The 26,763-nt window shown below is 44.0% G+C and overlaps 1 protein-coding gene across 2 annotated transcripts in view; it reads left to right on the top strand.

The window, feature by feature from the left end:
• Positions 1–26,402, top strand: part of DOP1B (DOP1 leucine zipper like protein B) — a 116,339-nt gene extending 89,937 nt beyond the window's left edge. For both annotated transcript variants that reach the window (XM_076000326.1, XM_076000328.1), the window contains exons 27-37: positions 3,003–3,147; positions 8,766–8,845; positions 9,058–9,167; positions 9,282–9,428; positions 10,897–10,958; positions 11,782–11,910; positions 19,323–19,459; positions 20,871–20,926; positions 21,159–21,311; positions 24,521–24,650; positions 25,855–26,402. In XM_076000326.1, the coding sequence (XP_075856441.1) occupies positions 3,003–3,147; positions 8,766–8,845; positions 9,058–9,167; positions 9,282–9,428; positions 10,897–10,958; positions 11,782–11,910; positions 19,323–19,459; positions 20,871–20,926; positions 21,159–21,311; positions 24,521–24,650; positions 25,855–26,103 (1,398 nt within the window). In that variant the 3' untranslated portion in view covers positions 26,104–26,402. The remainder of the gene's footprint in view (positions 1–3,002; positions 3,148–8,765; positions 8,846–9,057; positions 9,168–9,281; positions 9,429–10,896; positions 10,959–11,781; positions 11,911–19,322; positions 19,460–20,870; positions 20,927–21,158; positions 21,312–24,520; positions 24,651–25,854) is intronic.
• The last annotated feature ends 361 nt before the right edge of the window (positions 26,403–26,763 follow it).

Here is a 26,763-nt window from a genome sequence, read left to right as displayed (position 1 = left end):
TGGTGCAGGTTCTGTTGTGATGCTTGAGCAGCCCACCTGGGATTTCCAAGTGCCCCCTGCCAACTGTATGCAGATGTGCATGGCGCTCACTCTGAAGCATAATTAGAATAAGAAAGCTATCTCTGTACACGGATTTCTTGCCTTAAACCCTTTCTTTTCCCCGGCTATAAAAGCAATCCGTACTCATAGGAAATTTTGAAAATACTGAACAGTGAAAATAGAACTCACCTGTAGGAAGAGGAAAAACTTCTTCTTAGAGTAGAACACCAACTAATACATATAGAAGTTGTGATGGAGCTAGACAAGTCAGTTTTATAACGGTTAGAGACAATTGATTGAGTCAGTGGCTTTTGTCAGTTTTTTTCCTATATACTGAGTGATTTTATGTCAGCTTTATAGCCTTGGTGGTATTGCTGCTGTTACAATCCTGGCACTTGTAAAAGGGATATCTGGAAACAGCCTCAGTTCCCTAATTCTGAACCGTGATGTTTAATAATACTGTATAAAGCATAGTAAGGTGTAATTAGAAAATTCGAGTTCCTCCTTTGGCCTTGACTGGTGGACAGAGAAGAAAGCGTCGTGACGGTACAGGTGCTACACTCGCAGGTGCTTGGATAGCTCTGACACCCACCCACCCCCACCCTCCCCACCCCCCCACCCCCCGCAAACCTGCCTGGCAAGCCTCCCCCTATCATGCCTGTTACCGAGAGCAGGTTCCGCCCTCTTCAGTCCCTCTGGGTTGGGCTTTGGCCACGGCTTTGGCCACAGGCATTCACTCAGTTGTTACAGCTGGTACACCTCTGCTCTGCTCCTTTTGGTTAGAGGGGCTAGGGTCTTGTGACCGCCAGCCTCCCCGGCACTACCTCCTTCCTGCTGTTGTGAGCCACGCCCCTTACTTCTTCCCCATTGAGGATACAGAGAGAAGACCACAGTGTGTGTTTTTCCTCCCGTACTGTCATAACACAGAATACTTCTGTGGCCTCTGGTGAACAAATGTGTAGGGATTTCTCCCCACTAGCAACCAAGCAAGCGGGTCTGCAGCAGACAGCAGCTGCGTGTCCTCCAGCTCAACTCAGTTCTCACGGTGTCTACCTACATCTACCTAGACCTCACAGGTTGAGGGCTCAGTCCCACACTTCCAATGCTATTGCAAGCCCAGGGTGATGTGTGCTTCTGACCAACTGGCAGTAGGTCAGGGATACCATGCCCCCCTCCTCATATTGAATTAACTTGCTAAATTGGTCCACAGAACTCAGGGAAACACATTTACCGGTTTATTCTAAATGACGTTAGAGGATACTGATGAAGACGTGTAGGGTGAGGCACGAGGGACGGGGCACGGAGCTTCCGTGTCCTCCCCGGGTGTGCCAACCTCCAGGAACCTTCATGTGTCCGACTACCCAGAAGCTCATCCAAACCTCGTCCTTTGGGGTTTTGTGCAAGTTTCATTATGTCAGCTTGATGGATGAAATCACTGGCCATTGGTGGTCAGCTTAGCCCCTTGCCCCTTCCCAGAGGAGGGGGTGGGCTGAAAGTCGCAGCCCTCTGATCCTGCGTTGGTCTTTCAGGTGACCGGCCAGTCCTGCAGCTACCTAAGGCCCCCTAGCCACCAGGCATCTCCATAGCACACAGAAAGATGCTTATTATCACCTTGGAGAATCCAAAGTGTTTAGTAACGTATACCAGGAAATGGGGAGAAAGACCAAACGTATGCTTCGCATCCTCTCTGGGCACTGGGCCCTTACGGGTCCCCTCTGAGCCCTTGGCCCCTTTCCTGATCTTTCTTTCTGCCCTTCACGCCACACCCAGCCTCGGTTTACTAGCCTGCTGATCCCCTCGAGTGCAGCCTCCTGCCCTCTCGGCAGGCAGGTAGCTGAACGCAGTTGCTGAGCTTAGGAACCTCGTGTGATCATTGAGGTCGGGATTGTTAAAATCCCAGACGTGGAGGATTTCAGCTCCTCTCAGTGAATGACTCTTAGTGACACTGTCTGAGAACCCGCTCAGGGTTTCTGTCTATTTATCCAGCCACTGACCTGTTCCTCGCTTATCACACTCCTGGTGGTAGCTGACTCCTCCTTCACCCCATGTACCCATTAACTTACTTAACTTTATTTCTTGTTTTTGTTTGTTTGTTTGTTTTGTTTTGTTTTGTTTTGTTTGGAGACAGAGTCTCACTCTTATTGCCCTGGCTAGAGTGCCGTGGCTTCAGCCTAGCTTGTAGCAACCTCAAACTCCTGGGCTCAAGCGATCCTCCTGCCTCGGCCTCCCGAGCAGCTGGGACTACAGGCATACGCCACCATGCCTGGCTAATTTCTTCTATATATATTTTTAGTTGGTCAATTAATTTCTTCTTATTTTTAGTAGAGACGGGGGTCTCGCTCTTACTTGGGCTGGTCTCGAACTCCTGAGCTCAAATGATCCGCCCGCTTCAGCCTCCCAGAGTGCTAGGATTACAGGCGTAAGCCACCGTGCTCCGCCAGTTTCTTGTTATATTATTCAAAGATGCATTTCTGGCAAGAACCCATGATCCTAGAGAAACCATAAAGCTGTTAAATCTGTTAAATACGGTGTGTGGCCTTGTTATCAGAGCACTGCTACGACTTCTGATTTCTGTATATTAATATTTTACCTGCATTGGCCAGTGCAGTACCCAATAGCCACATGTGGCTGCGCTAAAATGAATGTGTTAAAGGTGTAAAATGCACATTGGATTTCAGAGACTTAGCACAAATCAAAAAAGAATGCCAAGTCTCATTCATGATTGTTATATTGATTACATGTTGATGATACCTTGGATATACTGGATTAAATAAGACATATCATTAAAATTAATTTAACCTGTTTCTTTTTCCATTTTAATGTGACTCCTAGAAAGCTTAATATTACATATATCGCTCACAGTTGTGGCCTGCGTTCTATTTCTGTTGGGTGGTGCTGTTTTAGGCACTTAAAATTCTTTTCCTTTACTAACTTCCTTTCCTCTTTCTTCTGACTGCTCTCAGGAAGTCACTCAGAAAATCCTAGAAGCCGTGGGAAACACTGCTGGCTCTTCCTTGGAACAAACCAGCTGGCTGAGCAGAAACCTGGAAGTGAAGGCCCAGCCTCAAGCCTCTCTGGAAGAATCTGACGCTGAGGAAGATCTGTACAGTGGGTATAGAACAGTCAGGATACGACACTCATGGTCGGCGAGTGGGTCTGGTGTTTCCTTAAGGAAGATTTTTTTTTTTTTGAGACAGAGTCTCACTCTGGCATCCCAGGTAGAGTGCAGTGGCGTTATCATGGCTCACTGCAACCTCAAACTCCTGGGCTCATGCAGTCCTCTCGCCTCACTGGTCTCGGACTCCTGAGCTCAAGCGATCCCCCCTCCTTTTCCTCCCAGAGTGCTAGGATTACAGGCGTGAGCCACCAGGGCTGGCCAAGAAAGATCTAATATATTCTCACCACAAAAAAAGGGAAGAAAGTGTGTGAGAGGATGCATATGTTAATTAACTTGCTTGTAATGATTATTTCACAATGTATGCGTACAGCAAGACATCAAGTTGTAACCTTAAATTTATACAGTTTTTATTTGTCAGTTACACCTCAATAAAGCTTAGGGGTGGGGAGTAGATATTGGAAAGTTAAAAGAAAAAGTTTTAGGCATAAGAAAAAGCAAACTGCCTTGTTAGGTCTCTTGTTAATTCACCCGAGCTCCTCCTTTATATTCCTAGCCAAATGACTAAGCCGTCTGTTTTTACTTCTTACAACATAAATTGTGTGCATAGTAAACAATAGGATTCCACAGATAGGATCACAGGTGACATGTGCCACCATGCTAAACCTTACCGAGCCTAGACAGAGGCCCAAAAGTGACTTCCCAAGGGAATTTACATGGAGTTGGTCATAGAAATCTTTGTGGGATAAAGATGATAAGAATGTTTGTTTTTCTTTTTGCAGAACCGTGGAAAGAAAGCTTAGTGACTCAGCAAACTATTGTCAGACGTTTTATGCTGTGTATTTCATTCTTTTTTTTTTTTTTTTTTTGAGACAGAGTCTCACTCTGTTGCCCGGCCTAGAGTGCCATGGCATCAGCTTAGCTCACAGCAACCTCCATCTCCTGGGCTCAAGCAATCTTCCTGCCTCAGCCTCCTGATAGCTGGGACTACAGATGTGCGCCACTGTGCCCAGCTAATTTTTTGTATATATATTTTTTTAGTTGGTCAATTAATTTCTTTCTATTTTTAGTAGAGACAGGGTCTCGCTGTTGCTCAGGCTGACCTAGAGCCATCCACCCGCCTCAGCCTCCCAGAGTGCTAGGATTACAGGCTGTGTATTTCATTTCTGATGAAGGCACCCTTGCCTCTCACTGATCCCAGCCTGGGCCGTGAAGATTCTATAAAGGAGGCTGCGTAGACTAAACACATCCCAGCCTTATTGTGTCATAGACGGTGGTCAGGAGACTCAGAGAAGTTTGATCAGTTTAGTCGGCAGGCCAGGAATCAGCACAGAGAAGTCTGAATTCAGTAGACAGTGTAGACTGTCACTTGCCAAGGCCCTGAATCTATCAATCAGGCCTATCCTAGGTTGTTATAACCACTGCAGTAAGGGAGAAATTGACAGTGTCACAGTAGTATCTTTAAGGGGATAGATGTCAGGGGAGGATACTTACAGAGATTTAGGCCCTTGGCTGAGTTGTTTTGTAGCCGATCTTTCAAGATCAGGAGCTGATTGGGACGGCATAGTTAATGACAAATACTTTGGCTTGGTGCGCAGGGCAGGAGGTGAGGGTCTAGAGTGAATCTTGATGGGCAAGCTGCTAGTTTTGATAAGTAAGCTGTTTTAGTTAGTGAACAGTTTTTTTTTTTTTTCAGGATTAAATATATCTTGGGGCAGTGATTCTTTTTTGCTAGTTCTCAGTATTATTTAACACAGGGACAGGAGAGATTGCCCAGTGCCAGTCTCACTTAACACAGGACAAGAATGTATGTCCTAGTTTTATTTGACACAGGGACAAGACATTACATTTCTGTTCTCAGTATGAACTAGGTAACACGGTACCTGCTACAGAGTAAATGTTCAAGAATCATGAGCTTTTATTCAGTCAAAATCATTAGCAATAGTTACATCAGCAGAAATAAAGCTAAATTTGTTATTTTTAGTACACAAGGGAAAAAGCGCCAGTCAAGTCAAGGCTCTATTCTTGAACTTTGGGAGGCCAAGGCAAGAGGATTGCTTGAGGCCAGGAGTTCAAGACCAGCCTGGGCAACATAGCGAGACCCTTTGTCTACAAAAAAATAGAAAAAATTAGCCGGACGAGGTGGCACACACCCGTAATCCTAGCTTTTCAGGAGGATGGCTTGAGCCTAGGAGTGCAAGGCTGTAGTGAGCTGTGATCATACTGCTGCACTCCAGCCTGGGCAGCAGAGCGAGATCCCATCTCTTAAATAAACAAATCAAATTTAAAAGTCCCTTTTCTCTCACAAACACCAGAAATCCATTTTAGACTAACAGAAACAAAAACAACAAAACAACTTTTTGGCTCATGTATGTGAAAAGCCCAAGGGTCAGTGTCTGGTTTTAGGCGTAGCAGGAACCAGGTGCTCACGAGAGGTCAATCAAGCCTCCTACGAAGACTCTGGAGGGCTCTTCTTGGGTCACGTGCCTGACCTGGCAGAGGGCGGGAGGGCTGGTGGGCTGGAGCCACAGGAAACGGCTTCTCATCTGAAAGAGGGTTCTTAATGGCATCGGGTCCCACAGCCCATTACTTTTGCCATGTTTGGTAGCCAGTCTTGTGGTTTGCATCAGAGAAGTAATTATACTTTATACTGGAGACACTATAACTAGTACAACCAACAATTACGCCTTCTCAGGCTGTGGCTGTGGTTGTAGTCATGTAGTCATGTAGTCATGGTTCTAGAAGGAGCTCTTGCTTCCGCTTGGCTGACTCACCCGGGCTGTCTCTGTGCTGTTAACCTGCTTCAGCACGGTGCGGCTGCGTTGCCTTTGCTGCGTCAAGTGTTGCTGGGCCCAGCTTTTGTGCAGTAATTCCATTTAACCTCAAGACAAGACAGTAGTAAAACAATTACCTGAATTTTTAAAGAATTTTTTTGGAAATCATAGAATTCCAAAGCTGGAAGTAAGTGACTTTTTAGCTTCTCAATTAGCAAATTATAGAGGACCCCTCCCCAAAAATGGAGTGTTTGGATTATAACTATATATTGTTTCAATCTTTTTTTAATATCTTCCTTTTTTTAAATCTCTTAAAATTTTTTTTAAAATTGTTAAAATTATGGAGTACAAATATAATTTTATTACATAGATTGCATAGTGGTGAAGTCAGGGCTTTTAGGATATCCATCACCTGAGTAACGCACATTGTACCCATCAAGCGATGTCTCATGGTCCACTTCCCATGCCCCCACCCTCTGAGTCTCCATAATCTCTGTCATTTCCATCTTGACGAAGAAACTTGAGTACACATGTGGGCCATGTAAAGCACGGCACGGAACGAGCCTTCCACGTGATGTGTTTTTCTCCACTTGCGGGGCCTGTGCGGTGGAGGTGCCGGTTTCTAAGTATAAGCTGGTGAGAGACACGTCTGGCGCCTGCCATGCACTGCGCTCCGGGCGCCGGTGCCGCAGCAGCAGACACGGGACTTCTGCTCTCGGGGGGCACGGGGCGGGGGGTGGGGGGGTGATAATCAGAAAGGAAACTACCGAGGGTGTCTCTGCAACTCGCCTGAAATCTAAAATTATTTCAAAATAAAAGTATTTTTCTTAATGACAAATGAAGACAGCGAATTACAGAGAGAATTTCAGGTGGGACTTAGTCCTTGGGGAATGTCAGAGGGATGTGATAAGGAGCGAGTGTGAGTGAGTCACGCAGGAACCCCCTGGATGCTATGGAACAGGGGCCCAGGGAGGTGACAGTTGTGCGGGAGAGATGCAAGATAGCGGAGCAGCCCTGCAAAGATCTGGGGAGGCGCTGCGTGGAGCGGGGACATGCCCTGGTGGGGCCAGGGGGCTCAGACCGGGACACCCGGAGACCAGCATGGCCAGAGCTTGACGAGAGTGTTCAGAGAGGTCAGAGAGCAGACTGGGACTGGCGGCGGCTGTCACACTTGGCAGTGAGCATGGTAAGGAGCTTGGGTGCCATCGCACTTGCTGCAGGAAGCCGTTACAGTGTTTAGAGCTGTGACACGATCTTACTCAAACTTCAGAAAACATCGCTGTAGCTGCCGTGAGTGACGCAGGCTGCATGGAATGAGAGGAGAAACCGGAAGTCCAGTTAAAAGGAGTTCACAGTGGCTTGGGCAAAAGATGATATAGATTGGAGGCAGGGCTGATAGAGGCGATGTTAATGCCGAGTCAGCAGGACTTGCCGAGGGATTGGATGTGGTGGTTAAAATGAATGCAAGCAAGGGTGCCTTGGGTTTTTGGCTTAAGCAGTTATTGAGGTGGAGAAGGCAGAAGGAAGAACATTGTGGAGAGGGGAATTGAGCTCCATTTTGCACGTGTTAAGTCTGAGATGTCTGGAAGAGGGAAGGAGCCAGCAAAGATGATCAAGCAGTCACTAGGGGCAGGAGAAAAACCAAGAGTGCATAGAGGCTTGAAATATGGCAGAAAGGGACGCTTCAGAAAGGAGGGAGCAGTGGAGGGCTGCTGAGAAGCTGAGCGAGGTGGGATGGGGCCCACTAGACTGGGCAGTGTGGGAGGCTTTGGGGTGGGCAGGAAGGATGGAGGGGACACTGGTGAGGATGGGGAGGTCGGGAGACAAGAAATAGAGACAGTGAAGGCAGGTAACTCTCTGAAGCTTTATCAGCAATAAGGAAGTAGCCAAGCAGGCATAAGGACTAGAGAGTGGTTATTGTTCTAATTTGTTTTGAACTGAAGCGCATCAAAACCTGTTTGCATGGTGATGGGACAATACAGCAGAGAGGAAGAAATTAATACAAGAGAGAAAAGATAATTAGAAAGCAAAGTCCTTGATGGGCACAGGGCCAGGATGGACACCATAAATGTACTTACTCTTTGATAGGAGCTGGGGACATGTGTGTTAAAACAAGAGACAGGTTGCTTGAGGTCAGGAGTTTGAAACCAGCCTGAGCAAGAGCGAGACCCTGTCTCTACTATAAATAGAAAGAAATTAATTGGCCAACTAATATATATAGAAAAAATTAGCCAGGCATGGTGGCGCATCCCTGTAGTCCCTGCTACTTGGGAGGCTGAGGCAGGAGGATCGCTTGAGCCCAGGAGTTTGAGGTTGCTGTGAGCTAGGCTGATGCCACGGCACTCACTCTGGCCTAGGCAACAAAGTGAGACTCTGTCTCAAAAAAAAAAAAAAAAAACAAAACAGGAGACAGGGCAGAGAACATGGATATAAACGCTCTGGGTTAATAACTCAGGATGTGGTGGTTTTGGAAATCGGTCAAGGTCAAGGGTGTCATGGTGATTGGAGCAGAGTGAAAGACGGTTGGAAGAGAAGAGGTCAAAGGGCTTAGAGACCAGGATATTCAATGGGGCATCCAAGGGGGTAACAAAGTTCCAAGAGTGGTGACAAGAATAGGAACAGGGAGGAAGGCAGTGAGTCAGTGCTAATTTATTTGATCAAAAGATCCAGATTCTTAGTTGCCAAAACTGAACGCTGACATAGAAGAATACCTGAGTTATACGCACGCAGTCAGCATGAAAGGTGGGAGCCCATGGCTCGCGTTGGCGAGATGCTTCTGGGGACAGCGAATGGTGACCCATTTGTCATAGCGCACAAATGCCTCTCTCTGTCTGCAGACGCTGCTGCAGCTTCCGCAATGGTGTCTGCTTCCGCCCCTTCAGTGTACAGCGTGCAGGCCCTGTCTCTCCTGGCAGAGGTAAATACGCCGACTTGTCATGCCTTAAGGAAAGGAGTGCTGTCCCCAACCCTTCCTGCTCGGGGCCACGCTCCCAGGTGAGCGCCTCGGGCAGTGTTGGCCTCAGGCCGCACCGTGGAATTTTCTGGTAAGGTTTTGCTGTGCGGACTGTGCCACCTATCGCTGCATCCTGCCAGAAAGGCTTCTGTTTTCTTACCGTCTCGTTCTTTTAGGTTCTGGCTTCTCTCCTGGACATGGTCTATCGAAGCGATGAGAAAGAGAAAGCGGTGCCTTTAATCTCCCGACTGCTTTATTATGTCTTTCCTTACTTACGCAATCACAGGTAAGGTTGTCTTCTTCCCCGCCCTGTGTGGGAAAATGTTTTGAGAAACAAATCAGGTGGTTTTCCTTGGACAGTCTTTGACCGTGGCCCTTGGCCCTTGCCGCCCCCATTTAGCGCCTACAACGCTCCCAGCTTCCGGGCGGCCGCCCAGCTGCTGAGCTCGCTGAGCGGCTACGCCTACACCAAGCGCGCCTGGAAGAAGGAAGTCTTCGAACTGTTCCTGGACCCCGCTTTCTTTCAGATGGATACTTCTTGTGTTCAGTAAGAAATGCCACCCTGATAAAAACGTGCTCTGGATTTTCAAGTGGAAACTGTTTTGGGGGGTCGTGTAACTGATTCTTGTTCCTGAAATGGAAGCAGACCCGGAGCACCAACCTGAACACTAGGATATGATACTCGCAGGCTCACGTGTTAACTGCCTTTGCAGGAAAGGAATGAAGTCTTTTAAAATACAGAGGTGCTTTTTTTGTCCAAAGAAGAATTTCATTTAATGAAGAGAGCATATTTTTCCTAAAGAGCAGTAACATGGGGTTCCAGTGATACTTGGTCTGTCTAGTACTACTTTATCTTGTAATCACAAATATCTGACCGACGTTAAGATGTCAGAGCCCACTGGTGACCCTGGTGGTGGTGTGTGTGTGTATATATATATATATATATATACACAAAAATATATATATATATATATATATTTTTTTTTTTTTTGAGACAGAGTCTCACTTTGTTGCCCAGGCTAGAGTGCGTGCGTCAGCCTAGCTCACAGCAACCTCAAACTCCTGGGCTCAGGCAATCCTACTGCCTCAGCCTCCCAAGTAGCTGAGACTACAGGCATGCGCCACCATGCCCGGCTAATTTTTTCTATATATATTTTAGTTGGCCAATTGATTTCTATCTATTTGTAGTAGAGACGGGGTCTAGCTCTTGCTCAGGCTGGTTTCAAACTCCTGACCTCAAGCAATCCGCCTGCCTCGGCCTCCCAGAGTACTAGGATTACAGGCGTGAGCCACCTCGCCCGACTGACCCTGGTGGTATCTTTACCTCGCTTCTTAGCTTACACTCTGCCAGTTCTTGCTGAGATCTTGCAGCAGGCTAGGCAGAGGGCCCTGGAGACACAGATGCGAGATGTACTTCCTGGGCCTTTCCCTTGGAGATCCTGAATACCACTCAGGAAATCTCCTGGCTTGGCCAAGCGAGTCTATGAATGAAAGGGAGGCTCTAGGATGGAGGGTGGAGATTGGGGCAGCCTTTTTTGTATGGCCTGAAAAAGCTTGCCCTGCCCCCACCAGAGGGCTGCTTGGCACCCTGGGGCTTCCATCCCAGTGACCCTGTTGCTCTGCTGGGGTAGCCCGTTTGGAAGCAGGAGCTAAGGGTGGAATTTGTCTTCAATACCCGACTTCCTTCCATGAACACGATCGTATGAGCATCATCCTGTGTGGACATATTTAAGGGCACCCCTTGAAAGTCCAGAGTGCCTTGTCAGTTTATGCTTCCTTTGCAGCAAGTTGGAAAGGTCATTTTTCATTCCCTGTGTTAGGATTATAGATGAAAAGCTTTAGCTTAGCTTTCCCTTACACAAAAACTATTTATTTGTGTCACTAACCTCTGTTTCCGAAAGCAGTTTTTATAATAATAGATCTTATAGGGGCATGTTATTTCCTTGATGCTTTTAATCAGATGATCATCCATTGCAAATTTAATTAACTTTGTTTTTTTTTTTTTTAATATCCAGCTGGAAGTCCATTATTGACCATCTTTTGACTCATGAGAAAACAATGTTTAAGGATTTAATGAGTAAGTTCTATGTTACATGCACAGAGGACACACTTTAAAGGGCCAATGACATCATAACCAGCTTTTACCACGTATTTCAGAACCCTACCCAAACCTTGGCGTTGCCTATCACACAAACTATAATGGGACGTCAGGAGTAAATGAATGAGTCTGTCCAGTTCCAATCTGTTGACATGAGTGTCTTGATAACCTTTTCTTAGTTTTATAATGGAGAAATACAGTTGAAAGCAGCCAGGTTCACATCTTGACATTGGCGTTGAAAGTGATGTTTTCCATAGTTTATTAGGAGTAGTTTTCTATACCTCACATCTGCTTCTAATGCCCTATCGATTATCATTAAAGAAATACGTTTTTGTTTTTTGTTTTTTTGTTTTTGAAACGGAGACTCACTCTGTTGCCCCAGCTAGACTGCATTGTCATCATAGCTCACAGCAACCTCAAACTCCTGGGCTCATGCCATCCTCCTGCCTCAGCCTCCCGAGTAGCTGGGATTACAGGCGTGAGCCTCCACGTCCAGCTAATTTTTCTATTTTTTGTAGAGACAAGGAATCACTCTTGCTCAGGCTGGTCTCGAACTCCTGAGCTCAAGCAATTCTCCTGCCTCGGCCTCCCAGGAGTGCTAGGATTACAGGCGTGAGCCACCGTGCCAGGCCAAGGAATATGTATGGTTTAAATACACATGGGAATAATAATCACATGCTCTTACTTAATCAAGATCATAATTTTTCACTAAGGAAGATAGGAATCACACTTGTATGAATTTCCTATCACATCTAATTGTGGTTTTCTCACTGTTAAAACATATTTGCTGTATTTATTCTAGACATGCAGAGCAGTTCTTTAAAACTGTTCTCAAGTCTTGAGCAGAAAGCCATGCTGTTAAAGCGCCAGGCTTTTGCTGTCTTCAGTGGAGAACTTGACCAATACCACCTTTACCTTCCATTGATACAAGGTAAGATGACTGTCTTAGTCCGTTTTGTGCTGCCATAGCAGAATACCTGAGACTGGGTGATTTATAATGATCAGAAATGCATTGCCTCACAGTTCTGGAGGCTGGGAAGTCCGGTATCCAGGGGGTGGCATCTGGCAAGGGCCCTGTTGCCGTGTCGTCCTTGGAGGAAGGCAGAAGGGGAAGAGAGCACAGGAGGCCTGAGCCGACCTTCTTGTAACAGCACCAATCCCACCCATGAGGGTGGAACCTTGTGGCCTAATCACTTCTTAAAGGCCCTGCCTCCCAGTACCATCACATTGGCCACTAAATATCTTTTTTTTTTTTTTTTTTTTTTTTTTTTTTGAGACAGAGTCTGGCTCTGCTGCCCGGGCTAGAGTGCCATGGCATCAGCTTAGCTCACAGCAACCTCAAAGTCCTGAGCTCAAGCAATCCTTCTGCCTTAGCCTCCCGAATAGCTGGGACTACAGGCATGTGCCACCATGCCCGGCTAATTTTTTTCTGTATGTTTTTAGTTGGCCTATTAATTTCTTTCTATTTTTAGTAGAGACGGGGTCTCACTCTTGCTCAGGCTGGTTTCGAACTCCTGACCTTGAGCAATCTGCCCGCCTCAGCCTCCCAGAGTGCTAGGATTACAGGCGTGAGCCACCGTGCCCAGCCTGGCCATTAAATTTCAACATGAGTTTTGGAGGGGACCTTCAGACCATAGCAGTGGACCCCCTCCACCCGCACCCACAGAGAGACCCATGAGGGGCACAGGTGGGCGGCTGCTAGAGAGGCCGGCTGCACGTTTCGGTGTGATCGTGTTGAAATGAGTACTCTGCAGGAGTTCTCCTAGAAGAACCTCAGAAATACATTCGTAAATCTGAAACTTTTATTTTAGAAATTCATTGTTATATTATTAATTTTTATTAGGTAGTTTTTTGAAGTCTGGCAGTGTAGTACTTCAAATAATACTTTCCCAGCACTGTTCCCTGCTAGATTTCCCCTACAGACAAAATCCTTGGCGTTTACAGTACTCCTGCAGTCAGCACTTGCGACTGAAGGCAGCGAAGGAGGGAGATTTTAGAACAGGACCTCATTTTTCCCTAATAATTTTTCTTTCATTGCATCAAAAATGAATTCTTGTGGATGGATATATTCCAGGATTTTCAGGGTCTTTTCCTTTTCATAAAATGTCAAAGTGCCAAAGTAGACATTCTCTTTTCAATTGACCATCCTCTAAGATAGGAAAGAATTCTTACATAGGAATTTATTTTCCTTAAGACTCACAGCCTAACTGCAATCAAATAAAATTAATACAATTCCTGAAGGATTTTTTTTTGTTTAATGTTATAAAGGCTAATTGTAACGAACAGTTCTACAAATAACAGAATTATAGTATAAATCTTTTTTATGGGGGGGGTCTGGTTTATTAAGGTATGACTTATATATAGTACAAGTCACCCTTTGGGTTATACAGGTCTATGGATTTTTTTTTTTTTGAGACAGGGTCTCACTCTGTCACCCAAGCTGGAGTGTGGCAGTCAGATTATAGCCTCAAACTCCTGGGCTCAAGTGATCCTCCTGCCTTAACCTCTTGAGTAGCTGGGATTACAGACACATACCACCACACCTGGCTAATTTTTTTTTCTTTTTTTCTTTTTTTTTGGTGGGGGGGGGTGTAGAGATGGGATCTTACTATCTTGCTCGGGTTAGTCTTGAATTACTGACCTCAAGTGATCCTCCTGCCTTGCGCCTCCTGCCTTGGCCTCCCAAAGTGCTAGGATTACAGGTGTGAGCCACCATGCCTGGCCAGTTCTATGAATTCTTATAAACACCTACAGCCATGTAACCGCCACCACAGTCAAGATATAAGACATTCCATCACCCCAGAAAGGTACCTCATGTCCCTTTGTAGTGAACTTCTCCCCTGTACCCCAGTCCATGGCAATAAGTACCACTATGCAGTGAGTACCAATAATACCAATAATAGTACCAATAATTCTGGTTTCTGTTCATATAGTTTTGTCTTTTCCAGAATGTCATATAGATGTGTGTAGGCTTTGAGTCTGGCTTCCTTCACTTAGTATAATGTATTTGAGATTAATCCATTCTGTTGCATTTATCAGTGGCTTATTTCTTTTTATTGCTGAATAGTATTCCATTCCATAGTTTTTTTACCCACTCACCAATGGAAGGGCATCTGGGTTGTTTTCAGATATAATTATGATATAAATCTTTTACTTTGCCCTTTTTAAAAATTTTTCTTTTGAACATCTTTCAGCTCAGAACACATGTGCTCTTCCTAAACTCATCTTGATTGCTCTTAATATTAATCTAATTGTTAGCCCACTTCCCAGGTGGCTAACTGTTGGAAAGTTCTTTTTTTTTTCTTTTTTTTTTTTATTTCGGTATTTTATGGGGGAACAGATTTTAAGGTTTCAATAAATGCCCTCCCCCCCAACAAGTCTGAGTTTCCAGCATGACCATCCCCCAGATTGTGCACATCTCACTCCTTATGTATATATATATATACCTGCCCCCCTCCCACCTGCCCAATACCCTATTACTGTAGTACCTATGTGTCCACTTAGGTGCTACTCAGTTAATACCAGTTTGCTGGAGAATATATCTGGTGCTTGTTTTTCCATTCTTGGGATACTTCACTTAGTAGTATGGGTTCCAGCTCTAACCAGGAAAATATGAGATGTGCTATATCACCATTGTTTCTTAGAGCTGAATAGTACTCCATGGTATACATATACCACGTTTTATTAATCCATTCTTGGATTGATGGGCACTTGGGCTGTTTCCACAGCCTTGCAATTATGAATTGTGCTGCTATAAACATTCAAGTACAGGTGTCTTTTTTGTAGAGTGTCATGAAAGTTCTTAATTATTTTAATTCAAAACATTAACAGCTTTCACGGTCGTTAATTATGATAATTTATATTTGCAATAATAAAATACCTTCCTACTTGAACATAACTTCAACACATAATGCTCATAAGGATTTTCATCTCATAATATCTTGAACACTTAAGATACATGAAAGCAAATACTCAGATATTGACAAATCCAAGGGGCGTGGCTTGCAGGAATTACTGTGAGAGGAGACTGATTTGATCAGATGATGACCAGAGTGCCAGAAAGGTGACAGCAGCCTTCCAAAGGCTTTGGCTGATAGCAGGGTCAAAGCTGAACTTTGTTGCCTCCCTACAAAATATGGAGGGGCAAAGAACAACAGGAATCCCGTTTTCTTTAGTTCACGGGCAGCATCTGGGAGGGTGCTTTCTGAACCTGGCCACGGACAGTGGTCTTAAAGGGAGGTGTTCAGTCTACTCTCTCGGTAGAAGAAAGAGCAGAGAAGCTAAAAGAAGAACGTGTCACGCCTTGTGACCCTTCCAGGGCCTTTTCCATCTGAGAGCAGACACCTGCTCCTTCTCTCTCCTCATTTCCCTCCACACACTCCTCTCAGATTTGGGGTGGGGCCCAGAGAGCTAGAGAGACACTATTAGATGTCTAGAAGCTTCAACCAAACAAAAAAGAATAGACAACAGCCTTTCTCAAACAATGGTGTGGAGAATTTGACTGTGGCAAGATTTAAACATCCAGCATTTCTGAGAAATCATTCCTTTGAGAGGGAGAGAACAGGGGCAATATGACAGTATATATGTTCCATGTATATTATGTATAGCACATTATATGTTGTATATTAATATGTGACATGTAATTATCTATGTTATGATATAATACAAAACACTTATAATGATACAATTATAGTATTAATATATTATTCTATAAGTAGTAATATTAAACAGTATAATATAATATACTTAGCATATATAATAAAATCCACATAATACTGACTTAAAATGGAGGTGGTTTGAGCTCTTGGCGAAAGAGGAATTTCTAAATAAGTGCCCTTCATTTCGGATATGCCCAGTGCTACATTTCTAAAAATACTACATGTTTTAAAAAAAAAAAGCATTTTAGCCCATGTTATTTTCGAATGCCTGACAGTTTTCAAAGCACTTTCCTACAACTGTCATCATTCCCAGGACTGTCCCTTGATAGGCCAGCCTCTGCGAGGTCCTGGGGTGGTAGAATTCAGAGTATTCTCTGACAGTTTGGGGACGTTTCACTGGCCTCGAGATGCCCCACGGAGCAACGATGCCCAGGTCCACCTTCCACTCGAGGAATAGACGCGTCTGGAAGGTTCTGAGCTGTTAATGGTTTAGGTCCAATCAAAAGAGGCAGGAACAGAGAATTTCTAATGTTTCCGTTCTGGGATACTATGTTTGGGGGTCCTTTTCCCCTGATTTTGTGGCACCATCCAGACACATTGAGAGAAATGGACATGCACAGGGTGGGGGGCTGAGCAGCTCGTTATGTCTCGGCTCAGAGTGACAGCAATCTGACAAGGATGGGGTGGCGGGAAGATGCAGGTGGAAGGGTACAAAGGTGCAGTTATGTAGGGTGAATAGGGCTAGTGATCTAGTGTACACCAGGAGGACTATAGAATAATATTGTACTGTATACTGGTAATTTGCCACGAGTGTAGATTTCAGGTGCTTTTGCACAAAAGAGAAACGTAATTGTATGAGATGATTTGATTAATTTGCTTGACTGTAGTAATCAATTCAATATTTATATATCTATCGAGATAAGCCTATTAAACATGTTATACACCTTAAATGTATGCAATAAAAATTGTTTAAACTTCATAGTGATTATGAAAGAAACTATTATGAGCCTAAAGCAATAATTATTCTCTAAAAAAAAACAAGGGCAAAATGCTTTTTTTTTATAATGAGAGGAGGACAGGCATTGTCCCTCACAAGGTCTTCTAAGGGATCAGAAAGATCTAGAGGAAGCTCTCTCTCTGAGCTGGATGAGTGAGGCTCATCCCCACCTTTTGGAATATCTCCCGTCTTTGAAGTCTTCCTTGTTGTCATGGATGTTTTAGCTTTATTTTTGCATCAGGACACTGATACTTGGAGAGATTAGCACCTGCCTAAAGTTTTGTTGCCACTCACTGGCAAAGCTTGCACTGAAATCTGAGCCCTTTGGTTCCCAACAATAGGCTGTGGTCATGAGCAGGACCCTTGTGCTCTTTGAGGTGGACAGCATAGGGCTGTCACTCTGGTTTCACAGAGGACAAGAAGGGCTCGGTGAGACTGAGTGGCCAGCCCATGCGATCACAGCCTGCAACATTCTTAAATAAACGTTACGTTATACATCGTTTTAATGTGCATTTCTCACTTTATGTTTTTTGGGTAAGGACTTATTACTTGCTGTTTATTTTTATTTATTTATTTATTTTTGAGACAGAGTCTCACTCTGTTGCCCTGGCTAGAGTGCCGTGGCGTCAGCCTAGCTCACAGCAACCTCAAACTCCTGGGCTCAGGCGATCCTCCTGCCTCAGCCCCCCGAGTAGCTGGGACTACAGGCATGAGCCACCATGCCTGGCTAATTTATATATATATATTATTTTTTAGTTGTCCAGCTAATTTCTTTCTCTGTTTTTAGTAGAGATGGGGTCTCCCTCTTGCTCAGGCTGGTCTCAACCTCCTGAGCTCAACGATCCGCCCACCTCAGCCTCCCAGAGTGCTGGGATTACAGGCATGAGCCACCGTCCCAGCCTTTATTTTATATTTATTTTCGACTATGGAAATGCTGTTAGACAAAAAGCAAATTTAAGCGATTTTCTTATTGGAGTTCAAAATGGGTCGTAAAAGCAGCGGAGACAACTCGCAACATCAACAACACATTTGGCCCAGGGACTGCTAATGCAAGCGCAGTGCAGGGGTGGTTCAAGACGTTTTGCAAAGGAGCCGAGAGCCTTAAAGATGAGGAACACAGTGGCCGGCCATCGGAAGTTGACAATGCCAATGAGCGCAATCATTGAAGCTGATCCTCTTATAACTACAAGAGAAGTTGCCAAAGGACTCAATGTCAACCATTCTAAGCAAATTGGAAAGGTGAAAAAGCTTGACAAGTGGGTGCCTCATGAGCTGACCGAAAATCAAGAAATTGTCCTTCTGAAGCGTCATCTTCTCTTATTGTGTGCAACAACAACGAACCATTTCTAGATCGGATTGTGGTGTGCCACAAAAAGTGGATTTTATACAACCGGTGACGACCAGCTCAGTGGTTGGACCAAGAAGAAGCTCCAAAGCACTTCCCAAAGCCAAACTTGCACCAAAAAAAAGGTCACGGTCACTGTTTGGTGGTCTGCTGCCAGTCTGACACACTGCAGCTTTCTGAATCCTGGAGAAACCATTACATCTGAGATGTGTGCTCAGCAAATCAATGAGATGCAAGGAAAACTGCAATGCCTGCGGCCAGCATCGGTCAACAGAAAGGGCCTAATTCTTCTCCATGACAATGCCCAACCACACGTCCCACAACCAGCGTGCACAACCAATGCTTCAAAAGTTGAACAAATTGGGCTACAAAGTTTTGCCTCATCCACCATATTCACCTGACCTCCCGCCAACTGACTACCACTTCTTTAAGCATCTCAACAACTTTTTGTAGGGAAAACACTTCCACAATCAGCAGGGTACAGAAAATGCTTTCCAAGAGTTCCTCAAATCCCAAAACATGGAATAAACAAACTTATTTCTCATTGGCAAAAATGTGTTGATTGCAATGGTTCCTATTTTGATTAATAAAGATGTATTTGGGCCTAGTTATAATGATTTAAAATTCATGGTCCAAAACTGCAATTACTTTTGCACCAAACTAATAGCCCAAACAAGACGAAGTTTATTAGGAATGTACTACAGCAAATCTTAGCTAAACGTCAGCGGTTTGCTGTAGCAGTTTCTTACATTCCTAAGAAACCTTAAGCTGTAGGGAGGAAATCACATTCTACAAACAATTGTCTCAAGGGAGAAGAGTGTTAGGGGTTAGATAGTATACCTTGCAACATTGCCCCCCTGCAGAAACTAAAGTCTTTGCCATGACCATCAAATCTAAACTTTACTGAATAAACCTGTTTTATTCACTTGCTCTACTTCCCACCCACCACCCCCAAAATTTGGTGTCTTCTGCTTGCCAATCTATACGATTGCATAAGTCCGTCACTCACCAAGGGCTATCTTTGGCTTCTGTGTCTTATAATTCATATTCGTAGTGGAATTTCAAGTGGTCATTGGTCATTCAGTGGATTTCTAGAATCAGATATTCATGCCTCTGCTCAGACTGTGGCAGGGGTCATTCGATTCCCTTCCTTTGGCGGGGGCCGTCAACTGCTGAACTTCACAAAGAAGAGACTAGTTGCCCAGAAACATCCCCTGACACTCATTTCTTACACTGGGTTGTTATCAGAGTTCAAACAGTTACAATTTTATTTTTCTTCTTTGTCTAATGAGAAACCCCTAACTGTATATCTGTGTGACATCTTTAAAATCTTCTTTCCTTAGAACGCCTGACAGACAATCTCAGAGTTGGACAGACACCCACAGCTGCTGCTCAGATGTTTCTTTTTTTCAGAGTTTTGCTGCTAAGAATATCTCCTCAACATTTGACTTCATTGTGGCCAATAATGGTCTCTGCTTTGGTGAGTACAATTATTGTACTCTTAAAAGCAAGGTTGGAGGTTTTTTGTTGTTGTTGTTGTTGTTTGAGACAAAGTCTTGCTTTGTTGCCCAGGCTAGAGTGAGTGCCGTGGCGTCAGCCTAGCTCACAGCAACCTCAAACTCCTGGGCTCAAGCAATCCTCCTGCCTCGGCCTCCCGAGTAGCTGGGACTACAGGCATGTGCCACCATGCCCGGCTAATTTTTTTTTCTATATACATTAGTTGGCCAATTCATTTCTTTCTATTTGTAGTAGAGACGGGGTCTCGCTCTTGCTCAGGCTGGTTTTGAACTCCTGACCTCGAGCAATCTGCCTGCCTCAGCCTCCCAGAGTGCTAGGATGACAGGCGTGAGCCACCGCGCCCAGCCAAGGTTGGAGTTTTTAAAAATACTTTATCATCAACATATAACACTATTTCATATGTATCTAGTTTTAGCTAAAAGTTAGTTTTCATCAAGTTGGTAGCACATAGCTCCTGGTTAAAAGGAGAGTATTTTATCCTATAATCATAGTTGATCTCTCACCTGTCAGTTATTACACCTAATTTGTTACCAGTTAACCCTTTGCACTCGCTTGCTTTTTTCTCATTATCCACTCAACATTATCCACACTCGACATCCAAGTCCAAAGGGTAAATATTATTTGCTACTGTTTTATAGACATATAAATTTGGGTAGGTTTGATCTCTCTCAAGGCCGGTGTGGTGGCTCATGCCTATAATCTTAGTACTTCGTAAGGCAGAAGCAAGAGGATGGCTTGAGGCCAGGAGTTTGAGACCAGCCTGGGCAGCATAGCAAGACCTTGTCTCTACAAAAAAATTTTTTTTTTTTTTTTTTTTTTTTGAGATAGAGTCTCACTCTGTTGCCTGGGCTAGAGTGCCGTGGTGTCAGCCTAGCTCACAGCAACCTCCAACTCCCGGGCTCAGGTGATCCTCCTGCCTCAGCCTCCCAAGTAGCTGGGACTACAGGCATATGCCACCATGACCGGCTAATTTTTTCTATATATTTTTAGTTGGCCAATTAATTTCTTTCTATTTTTAGGAGAGACGGGGTCTTGCTTTTGCTCAGACTGGTTTCGAACTCCTGACCTTAAGCGATCCTCCCACCTCGGCCTCCCAGAGTGCTAGTATTACAGGCGTGAGCCACCGCGCCCGGCCTCTACAAAAATTTTTAAAAATTAGCCAGGTATGGTGGTGATACATGCCTGTAATCTCAGCTACTCAGGAGGCTGAGGCATGATTATCACTTGAGCCCAGGAGTTTAAAGTTGCAATGAGCTGTCATGACACCACTGAACTCTAGCCTAGGGAACAGAACGAGACTCTGTGTCAAAAAACAAAACAAAAAACCCCACAATTCACTCAAATAGTAATTTGGATGCATGTTTCTTTTTCAGATTCAGACATTCATAGAGCTTGAAGAAGATCTGAAAGAGGATGATGAGTCATTGAGGTAAGTGGCATAGGTCTGCACACATGTGTAAAAGTTGGTCTAGATGAACAGACATCACTTTATGATACAGGGTTATTTAATGCCAAATGCTATTTTCTTAGTATTTGTGAAGGGACCAGCTATTTTGAAAATTTCTTAAAAGGAAAATCCTTCTTGTGGACATTTCAAAGATGAATGGACTATAGCAGACGTGAATGAATTTATAACAGGAGTGTTCTTTGCAAATTTATAGGAGCAGCAACAAAATAAAGAGAACGAAACCAGATGGAAGTGGGCCCTCGATGGGGGAGATACCCCAGAGTGAACTCCTCTTGTATTTATCAGCTTGCAAGTTCTTGGACACAGCTCTTTCTTTTCCATCTGACAAGATGCCTTTATTTCAAATGTGAGTCAGCTAAAATCATGTGTCCTTTTCGAAGGAGGTGTTTGGTTTGTTTTTTTTTTTTCCTTTTAAGCGCTTTCACTTGTTTTTTCATGCACCATTTATGGAAAGCCACAGTACAGGTTTCTAGGGACTGATGAGCCAACGCAGAACACAGAGTTTCAGATTTCTTGGGACATCTGTTGCTGTGTGAATTGGCTCACAGTGGTGTTTGTGAGTGCATTTCTGTTGGGGGGGCAGTGTTTGTTTCTGTGGTTTTCGCTACTTAATGCTTGTAAGACAGGGGTCACCCACTGGCGATCCTCACTGCATTTGGGTAGATATTGTGTGCCTGTGTTCAGTTAGCTACGAGTGCCTTTATTTGGAGCAGGCTGTCTCCAATTCCCTTTGCCCCTTAGGCTTACATTTCCTCGGGGCCTAACATAGCAGCTGCTCATTCCTGTAACTTCATGCCTGGCCCCAGAGGCTGCTTCTCCCTGCCCTCCCCTTGCAAAGAGGGTAATCGTGTAGAAACGTCTGTGCTTCCAAAGTGTGTTCTCTTAATTGCACATTACTGAGTGAAAGAAGCCAGTCTGAAAAGGCTACACACACTGTATGATTCCAACTATGTGACATTCTGGAAAAGGCAAAACCACAGAGACAGTAAAGAGATCATCGGTTGTCAGGGGTTAAGAAGAGAAGTAGGGGTGAATAGGTGAAGCACAGAGGATTTGGGGGGCATTGGACCCACTCTGCGTGATATTGTAATGGTGGCTGCATGTCATTATACATGTATACCAGCCCATAAGATGTGCAAAACCAGCCAGGCGCGGTGGCTCACACCTGTAATCCTAGCACTCTGGGAGGCCAAGGCAGGCAGATTGCTCGAGGTCAGGAGTTCGAAACCAACCTGAGCAAGAGTGAAACCCCCGTCTCTACTATAAATAGAAAGAAATTAATTGGCCAACTAATATATATAGAAAAAATTAGCCAGGCATGGTGGTGCATGCCTGTAGTCCCAGCTACTCGGGAGGCTGAGGCAGGAGGATCGCTTGAGCCCAGAAGTTTGAGGTTGCTGTGAGCTAGGCTGTTGCCACGGCACTCACTCTAGCCTGGGCAACAAAGTGAGACTCTGTCTCTAAATAAATAAAATAAAATAATAAAATAAAATAAATTAAAAAAAATAAAATAAAATATAAAAGTGCAAAACCAAGAGTGAACCCTAAAGTAAACTGTGGACTTTGGGTGATAGTGGTGAGTCCATATGGGTTTTAACAAGCATAGTGCTCTGGTACAGGAGGTGGACAGTGGGGGAGATTGTAGGTGTTGGGGGATGGGTATATATGGGGCAACTGTCTATACTTTATGCTCAACTTTGCTGTGTACCTAAAACTGCTCCACAAAAGAAAGTCTTTTTTTTTTTTTAAATGGGTGCTGATGATATACACAAATGTGCATAGCAACATTATTTATAATAGGTAAAAAGTGGAGACAACCCAAGTGGCCATCAACTGATGAATGGATAAACAACATGGTATATCCCTACAGTGGAATATTACTCAGCAATAAAAACAAAGGAGGGGCCGAGTGCGGTGGCTCACGCCTGTAATCCTAGCACTCTGGGAGGCCGAGGCGGGCGGATTGCTCGAGGTCAGGAATTCGAAACCAGCCTGAGCAAGAGTGAGACCCCATCTCTACTATAAATAGAAAGAAATTAATTGGCCAACTAATACATATATAGAAAAAAATTAGTCGGGCATGGTGGCACATGCCTGTAGTCCCAGCTACTTGGGAGGCTGAGGCAGGAGGATTGCTTGAGCCCAGGAGTTTGAGGTTGCTGTGAGCTAGGCTGACGCCACGGCACTCACTCTAGCCTGGGCAACAAAGCGAGACTCTGTCTCAAAAAAAAAAAAAAAAACAAAGGAGATACTGACACATACCAGAACATAAATGAACCTTGAAAATATTACATGGGAGAAGCCAGACACAAAGGAACACATATTGTCTGACTCTATTCACATGCAACGTCTGGAATAAGAAAATCTGTAGAAACAGGGTGTAGATTCGGGGTTGCATTTGCCAGGGGACATGTAGGGGACTGAGGGATGATGGCTGACGGGTGCAGGGTTATTGAGGAATATGATTGAAGAATTAATGAGATGTGGTTCATAAGACCATTATTTTATTGCATCACCCAATATTGCTATAATAAAGACAGAAACAAGAGTTTGCAGGGTTTTGCCCTGAAGGAATAAAGGAACTTATTAATTCGCCTATCAAGGCCTGCCTTGCCTTGGGAGAACTCTCAAAGCTCACACAGGGCATAGGGATGTTTTCCAAGAGGCTTCCTGGTTATCTCAGAATCTGTGAAGCCTTTCTGTTTTTGAAAGACAAGACAGGTAAATATCTGGCTCACAGGTTGGGAGCCAAGAGACAATGAGTGCCCTAGGCAAGAGACTCACCCCTGTGGTTATGAACAATTTGTTTTGAAGAGATGGGCTTCCTGCTCTTTCTCCTGACTGTCTGCCTTAAGTCCACAATAACTAGATTAAAGAACTGTAGAGCCACTACACCTCTTTGTTATTCCTCTGTTAATTGATAACTATCCCTTAGAACTTAGAAGTTAGTCCTTGAAAGACTTTGTAACTGTTTGTTCACCTAGAGATATTAGAATTTGTTAGAAGCCCTTTGAAAGAACTTTTGACCCTAACCCACTACCTGTTAACCCACGGCAACAAAAATTGTCTAAAATGTAAATCTGTTACCCTGGCAACTGGTAACTGATATCTGTGATTATAAAAACCTGTGTGAATCTAACCATAATGCTGCACTATTGGCGGAGGGTAGTGTCCAGACTCCTGAGTAGCCCTGCTTTATCTGATTTCTTTATATAAGACTATAAAACTATACCTTAGTCTCTGTGTGTTCTTTTATTCTATTTCCTATCAATTTCTTATCCTTTGTGGCAAATACTACCTACGGGACCTGGCTTTCGAGGGGAGAAATAGCTGATCTCCTCCCTGCCTGCTGCCCCCCCCCACAGAGTTTCTTTTTGGGGTAATGAAATACTCTAAAATGCTTGTGATGAAAGCTGTACAACTCTATGAATATAATAAAAGCCACAGTACATCTCAAGTGGGTATGGTGTGTAAATTATATCTTAATGAAACTGTTTTTAAAATTGTTAAAGGGGTCTGAGCCAGCATGCCTGACCTTGTGTTTGTCTCCCCCAGTTATAGATGGGCATTTGTTCCAGAAGTGGACACAGAGGATCCTGCCTTCCCGTCAGATCTAGAGGAGAATCACCAAGAATGCAAACCTCACACTGTCAGGATTCTAGAACTTCTAAAATTAAAATATGGGGTAAATGTTTTCCTTTTTTTAAAATTATATTCATAGGCTGGGCGTGGTGGCTCACGCCTGTAATCCTAGCACTCTGGGAGGCCAAGGCAGGTGGATTGCTCTAGGTCAGGAGTTTGAAACCAGCCTGAGCAAGAGCGAGACCCCGTCCCTACTATAAATAGAAAGAAATTAATTGGCCAACTAAAAATATATAGAAAAAATTAGCCGAGGATGGTGGTGCATGCCTGTAGTCCCAGCTATTCGGGAGGCTGAGGCAGCAGGATTGCTTGAGCCCAGGAGATTGACGTTGCTGTGAGCCAGGCTGACACCACGGCACTCGCTCTAGCCTGGGCAATAAAGCGAGACTCTGTCTCAAAAAAAAAAAAAAATTATATTCATGGCAAAGGGGAGAAGCGCTCAGCAGGGAACAAAGGACTTCTTGTGCCACTTGATTTTAATGATGTCAAATAATTTTCAAAATATCTTAGTTTTAAAACTCAATATGGTTGGCTGGGTGCGATGGCTCATGCCTGTAATCCTAGCACTCTGGGAGGCCAAGGTGGGAGGATCGCTCAAGGTCAGGAGTTCGAAATCAGCCTGAGCAAGAGTGAGACACTGTCTCTACTAAAAACAGAAAGAAATTAATTGGCCAACTAAAAATATATAGAGAAAAAATCAGGCATGGTGGTGCATGCCTGTAGTCCCAGCTACTCGGGAGTCTGAGGCAGGAGGATCCTTGAGCCCAGGAATTTGAGGTTGCTGTGAGCTAGACTCATGCCATGGCACTCTAGCCCAGGCAACAGAGTGAGACAATGTCTCAAAAGAAAACTTGATATGGTTATAAATTCCATCTTTATTTCCTTATATGTCACACAAAAACCACCTTGTCATCCCAGTTGCTAAGAGGTAAACCTTCCTGGCTAACATAGTCACATAGAGGTCATTTTACTCCCCATGTTCCTCTGTTGCTTAGAGTCCAAGAAGAGGGAGAGCTTGCTAGGAAGAATGACAAGGGCCAGGTTGGGCTCAGTGTGAGACCCTGATAGAAAACGTTAATTGAACACCTGGAGTTTGAGTCATCAGTGCTGATAATGAATTTTCATAAAGAACTAATCTCAGGTTTTGCTGCATGCATGTGTCTCACGGGCATCTCCAACCCCTAGTAAAGCCATATCATTTTTATGTTTTGTGTGTGTGTGGTTTTTGTTTGTTTTTCGTTTTGCAGGAAATTAGCTCTGATGAGATCACCGTGAAGAGTGAATTCCCTCTTCTGCGCCAACATTCTGTTTCCAGCATTAGGCAGCTGATGCCATTCTTCACGACTCTAAACTGTGCTTTTAAAGCCCAAAGGCAGCTGTCTGCTGATACCTCAAGAGCTCCATGGTTAGAGTTTCCTGCCACAGAGAGCTTAAGAGTCTTAAAACAACTGGAAGAATGTGTCGAATACGATTTCTTGGAACATCCGGAATGTTAACCCTATGGGAGAATTTGTTTAATTCCTTCATTGGTACTTGAATGAAAATCAGGACACATTCCAAACAAGAAAGGAGCCGGGATAGTGCTTTTAAACGCATCTATTTCAATTTTGAAAGTAGATCTCAGATAATTTTCTGTTCAGCAACAAAACACACCTCCCTAAATGCCTTGTAATATATTTGGATCTGATTCTCTGTTTCTTGCTCAATTTATGCAATGAAAATAAAGTTAATGTATCATCTAACAGTAGCACAAAATTTATAATATGAAGTAAATATGAAGAGAATGAAGAAGTCAGTTTTGTTGTTGTTGTTGTCATTGAAGCAGATATATGGGTCTTTCTCAGTATAACTCTCAACGTTTAAACTTATTAAAAGAATATTATTTTTAACCTTTCACACAAATGTCCTTTACAGCATTTATTTCAGTATTGCATTTGAAAACTGAAATACATTGTTTTCTGAGAATAATAATTGCCCCTTACCTATTCAGCAGAGTGCTCATCTCTGATGCAGATAATTTCAACATATTTAACCCCTGCCCATTAAAATCACGTTTGTACTTTAACCACACAAGAAGTACATACTTTTGAAATTCTGACAGCTGCAACCTTCGTTATGCAACTGATGTACCTTCCAAGCACTTTCTATTTACCGTA

The sequence above is a fragment of the Microcebus murinus genome, chromosome 1 (assembly GCF_040939455.1).
Source record: "Microcebus murinus isolate Inina chromosome 1, M.murinus_Inina_mat1.0, whole genome shotgun sequence".
NCBI lineage: Eukaryota > Metazoa > Chordata > Mammalia > Primates > Cheirogaleidae > Microcebus > Microcebus murinus.
Note: the sequence above shows the minus strand (reverse complement) of the source record. Positions and strands in the feature narration are given on the sequence as shown.